Source organism: Lepisosteus oculatus, chromosome 22, assembly GCF_040954835.1.
Source record: "Lepisosteus oculatus isolate fLepOcu1 chromosome 22, fLepOcu1.hap2, whole genome shotgun sequence".
Lineage (NCBI taxonomy): Eukaryota > Metazoa > Chordata > Actinopteri > Semionotiformes > Lepisosteidae > Lepisosteus > Lepisosteus oculatus.
This window is the reverse complement of record NC_090717.1, coordinates 10,608,884-10,613,730: the sequence shown is the minus strand read 5'-3', so window position 1 is coordinate 10,613,730 and position 4,847 is coordinate 10,608,884. Positions and strand designations below refer to the sequence as shown.

At 41.2% G+C, this 4,847-nt stretch overlaps 1 protein-coding gene across 2 annotated transcripts in view; it reads right to left on the bottom strand.

The window, feature by feature from the left end:
• The window catches only part of LOC102697457 (mediator complex subunit 13L), an 88,677-nt gene extending 83,830 nt beyond the window's left edge, over positions 1-4,847 (bottom strand). The window contains exon 1 of one of the 2 annotated variants that reach the window (XM_015366269.2): positions 4,578-4,847. In XM_015366269.2, the coding sequence (XP_015221755.2) occupies positions 4,578-4,649 (72 nt within the window). In that variant the 5' untranslated portion in view covers positions 4,650-4,847. The remainder of the gene's footprint in view (positions 1-4,577) is intronic. The other variant, XM_015366268.2, reaches the window with a different exon arrangement.

The window sequence follows — 4,847 nt, the reverse complement described above, 5'->3', positions numbered from 1 at the left end:
AGAAACTCACACTTCTACCTATTTCTACACCTGAACATTTCACTGGACCAATCTGAGGTGAGGGTCCTTACTCAACAGCACAACAGCATAGCCCTACTTGAGAACTGAGCCCACAGCCTCATAGCTATAACTCCAGAGCTTTAACCACTACTCCACACTGCTGTCATCTGCAGTCTTTGTGGTACAGTTTTTGGTTCACAGACAACACATAAAACTGTTTGGGCTTTTCCAACATTTCGATTTCTGCTAACAAATATTCAAAGCAAAAGCCAGCCTTTTTGCACAATCCACAAAGCTAAGTGAAAGCAGGCAGCGGGGAACTTTCTGCCAGCTGAAGTGGTCTCGTGCTTATGAAGGAAAATGTCTTTTTGGAAAAAAAAAGCGAAGTATATTGAAGGGTTACAAAATATTTAGGCTCAGTTTTTTTTAAGCTATGCTGTTACCACTTTTGAAGCCTTTTTTTTAAATAGGTACATTATGATTTTAAAAAAAACCTAAACACTTTATTGCTTTCTCTGTTCTCGTCATGGGTTATTGCATTCTGTGAACTTTCCACTACTGCACTCCACTGTGAAACCCACTTGCTTCACAATGTACCATATAGGTATATGAGACAGGGGCCTCAGGGCAACTCTGAAACCCACTAGGTTGTACCCCACCGATAAGATAATGGAGATAGGATGTCCTACATCTCGACTTTGCTAAAAGCTTAAAGAGAACTTCTAAAAAAATGTCCCCTGTTGCTTTTCTTGCTTTGATCAAGTTTCAGTCCTGTGAAACCACTCTCAAATGGTAATTTCAAAAAGTGAGGAGGAAAAAAGTCAGCTTGACGCAGCATGCTGAAGCCTGTGCAGCACTGATATAATTCCCCATCCCATTCGGTGCCCTTTCACAGGGCCTAACCTAACAGGCTGCAGGAACTGAACATTTAAAGTCTTAAACACAGAAGACTAAGGAGAGTATTCAAATGAGTATTCTGAATCTTTAAGGGCACTAACTCAGCGGACTTCTTCCAAGCAAACATTGAAACACAAACCCAAAAGGCCACACACAAGTGCTTTTAAAACTGAGAATTGGAAGCATTTCTTTACCCTGTTAATCCTGTTTACAAAAAAACGTAGTGCTACAACTAGATTTACTCAGACAGCAAATAAAAGGCATATGTAACATAAAAAAAAAAAAAATCTGATCCTTAAAGTCTGCTCCTGGCCAGCTATTCAATTCAGCGATGCTTTTGAACATTCTTCGAATCTTTCAATACACAATGAGTTGTGGGAGTATGGAACAAACTACCCAGCCATGTTGTTGAAGCCGATACACTGGTTTCCTTCAAGAAACAGCTGGAGGAGATCATCGGATCAATTAACTTCTAACTATTAAACAGGCTAAAAGGGCCCAATGGCCTTCCTGTTGTTTGTAACATTTCTGACACTGTTATATCCTCAGCTGGAGCAAGGAGAGGCTGCGCTGGCCAGGGCCTTCTCCGACTTCAGTGAAAGTCTGTGACTTGTTGGAACACGCAGGCTTGTAGTGTTGTCGGTGCGGGATGCGCTGCTCCTCCCAATTCATTTTTACTTTAATCCAACCACATATTCACACTAACTTTTAGTAGTAAATATTTCTCACTACTGAAGATACCTAGTCACAACAAGAGTTTAAGGAACACAGAGACATAAACTCGAAAGCCCCTCACACCTTATTTAGTGAATTAATTGATTTCATGCAGTAAGCATTCTTATGAGCCTTGAACCTAGGCTGAATGCTATTACAGAGCCTAGGCCACTTTGCCTTGGGTTTACTGTACACATTTTTGTCCTGCTTGTGACGATACCCGTTACTACTGGTTTGTAAATTCTGAGTGGTGAGATGATGTGTGACAATGCTAGAAACCCCAGCACTTGTTTGCTTAAATTATAACAAGGGAAAAGTGAACAAAATCTAATCAAGTTCTCACTCAATCATGCGATTTCAATGCTTAAGCACTGTTGAAAATTGTCACTACTTTTCTAATGGGATGTTAACAGCTCCTTGTCACTTCTGCCTACTAAGTCTATGGTGACGGCAGTATCAATGCCACCTGCCTGTGGCTTCCAAGCCCTGTTCTCTCATTTGGACTCAAACTAGCAGCGTCTCACCCTTTTCTTGCCATGTGAATCAGTGGAGAAAGGGCGGGTCTTATCTCGCCTTGCCATTGAGGTCAGCAAACTCAGCCACACATCCTAGTGAGCATGGCTTGGAAATCCAGAACAGGGAAACCCTCACAAAACTGGGCACTGCTGGAACTCAGTTAGACATGCTTTCCAGCCAGAATCCCCCCCAGGTGCTGTGTGGAGTACAGAATCAGTCTGCCAGTGAGTGCCCCTCAGCTCCAGGTGACCAAACCACATACGAACCCTCAGTGAAAGAAAGCCAGCCCGTTGGTTCGGTACGATATACTTCGGGTATTGTACTATAGCTGCTGTAGAAACTGTTCTTATTATCATACTATCATTGTCATGGCTGTTGTTAGTCATTATGGTAGATGCTAATTTGTTACTATTATCATTATAATCATTATCATGAGTAGCATTATTCTTGCTCATTAATGGTGTTTGCTGCCAACACTAAGTCTTTCAAAATTCCCCCCCAGAAGTTCTTATTGTAATGCACAAGTCTAATGCACCAGACATTTGAATGAAAACTTACACTCTGAGTAACAGTTTTTTATCTTTGAGTTTGTTCAACCATATTTATATTCTAGGATGTAGGATATTATGAATGTTAACGCGGAAGAGTCTATCCACAATTGTGCTCGCTGTATTAGATGCTGCATTAACTTCAGCATCTGAAACTCTCCGAAACAAAGAGTTTTCTTTTTTGAAGCATACTGATCTCTTTACGCAAAGCTGCATCACTATGCAGCCTTTGATCTTTTCGAGGTATTCAGTTTTAATTGGAGAATTTAACACTACAATCCGCTGTTCAGTACACTGATCCCTTCTAATCATTACTTTCGTGTGTGCTCCACTAGAAACCTGCGTATTGCACAATTGTACTACCTGAAGAGCAGATTTGATCCAGCTTGTCGAGTAATGACATCCTTGCTCCTCTTGACAACACAACAAGGCTAATATTGTCTTTCAGAAAAGCTGAAAGCCAAGACACAACATATTTCATACGCACATGAAGCATGCTTGGTGAAATTATAGCAATTTCCAAAACAAACCATCCCTCTTAGACTCGATTAATAACTAAATTCAGTCAGAAGGTTGCAGAAGTAGAAAATTATTACTCCCCTTGCATTCCTAGTGATTAATTTCACCCATTTTTATGTCGATCTTTACATGTGTTCCTTGGACTATGTGTTTCATCATCATTGTAAAAGCCTGTCGATCTACAGTGTTCGAAGCTAAACGGAAAATAAATAAAACTAAAATAAAAAAATGTCTGACAATATAACAACAGAAATTATTTTTAACTAAAGGCATGCACTCTTCCTTTCCTCAAGGTTACAAAGCTTAAGAAATCTGCTGCCATTGTCTCCTCAATTATTTTCACATTATTCCTAAGCCAGTGTCACAATAAAGGCTCTTCTCCATTACTGTGACTAAGTTCAGTCTGTGTCAAGTTCCCTGTTGGGTGTCTCCTAAAGTGACAGAGAACAATATTTACAATAAGGTAGTCGGCCACAGGCTACAAACCAAAACATTTAATGCACAGAAGTCAGTGCACTGATGTGCCAAAGGAAAGGTGCCTTAAATGTTTTAAATAGAAATGGTAAGAATTCATATTTGATCTTTATATATCAATCTTAAGTAAACATCACGAATGTTATCCTAGTATCCTAGAAGGACCAATACAATGATGCACAATTTCTAAACTCATCACTTTACTACAGTAAAACTGCAATTTAGTGTCAAGGTCATCACCAACTGACATAGAATACCACTAGCTTTTGGTATTCCTCCTGAGGTGAAAACTGTCAAATGTTCACTCAAGACCAACAGTCGAAAGAGCTTTTGAAGTCGGAGCTTTTGCTAACACAATAATATTAACTTTTTCAAGTTACTTTACAGACCCTAACACTACATCATTTCTATTTTCCTATACTTGTGGGGATGGATGTTTTCCCTGAACAATGTGTATTTATATCGAAGCGAATGCAGCGAAATAGAAAAGTGTACATGTGCACAAATGTTGACTGGATACGTTAAGTGATATATCCACCCATTTGTGCGAGATCTTTTTAAAGGATCAATCAGATGAAAATCAATTTGGGAACAGCAAGGAGTTCTTAAAACACTTTCATGGTGCAGCACTCCCTTGCCTTGACGGAATGAATTAAATGACAGCGTGTAAAATGCTTTGTGAGTGTGGCCTATTGAGACCAATCTGGAGCGCCGATATCCTCGGTTCACTGCCCTGTGTTAGCTAATGATTCTCTAATCACAGCACCAGCGACGGGTTCACCTTTGTACCAAAAGTACAGATCTGTCCCAAAGTGTGCCCCCATCCGGATGGCGACAGGAGCAGGCTCCCTGGGTGTACTGTAATGTGCACAGCGTTTTCGTTAAACGGTTAACGTAGTGTTACTGTACCAGAGAGAAGAGGTTGGAGTGACAGTCTTCAAGGCTCGCCCCGTTAGCCACCCAGTTCGCTGCTGCAGTCATAATCGTCCACGGACCGGGTCGTCAGTGCTGGGCATGTCGGAATCCTGGGTCGGTACCGAGACCGAGCCTCTTCGGTTCCCTTTCCACCAGACGAACAGAACTATCCACGCCGTCTCCAACACACGCTGGGTTCACAACCAGAGCAGAGGCGAGATTTGAAATTATTACCCCCCCACCCCACCCCCCCCAACGAAAATA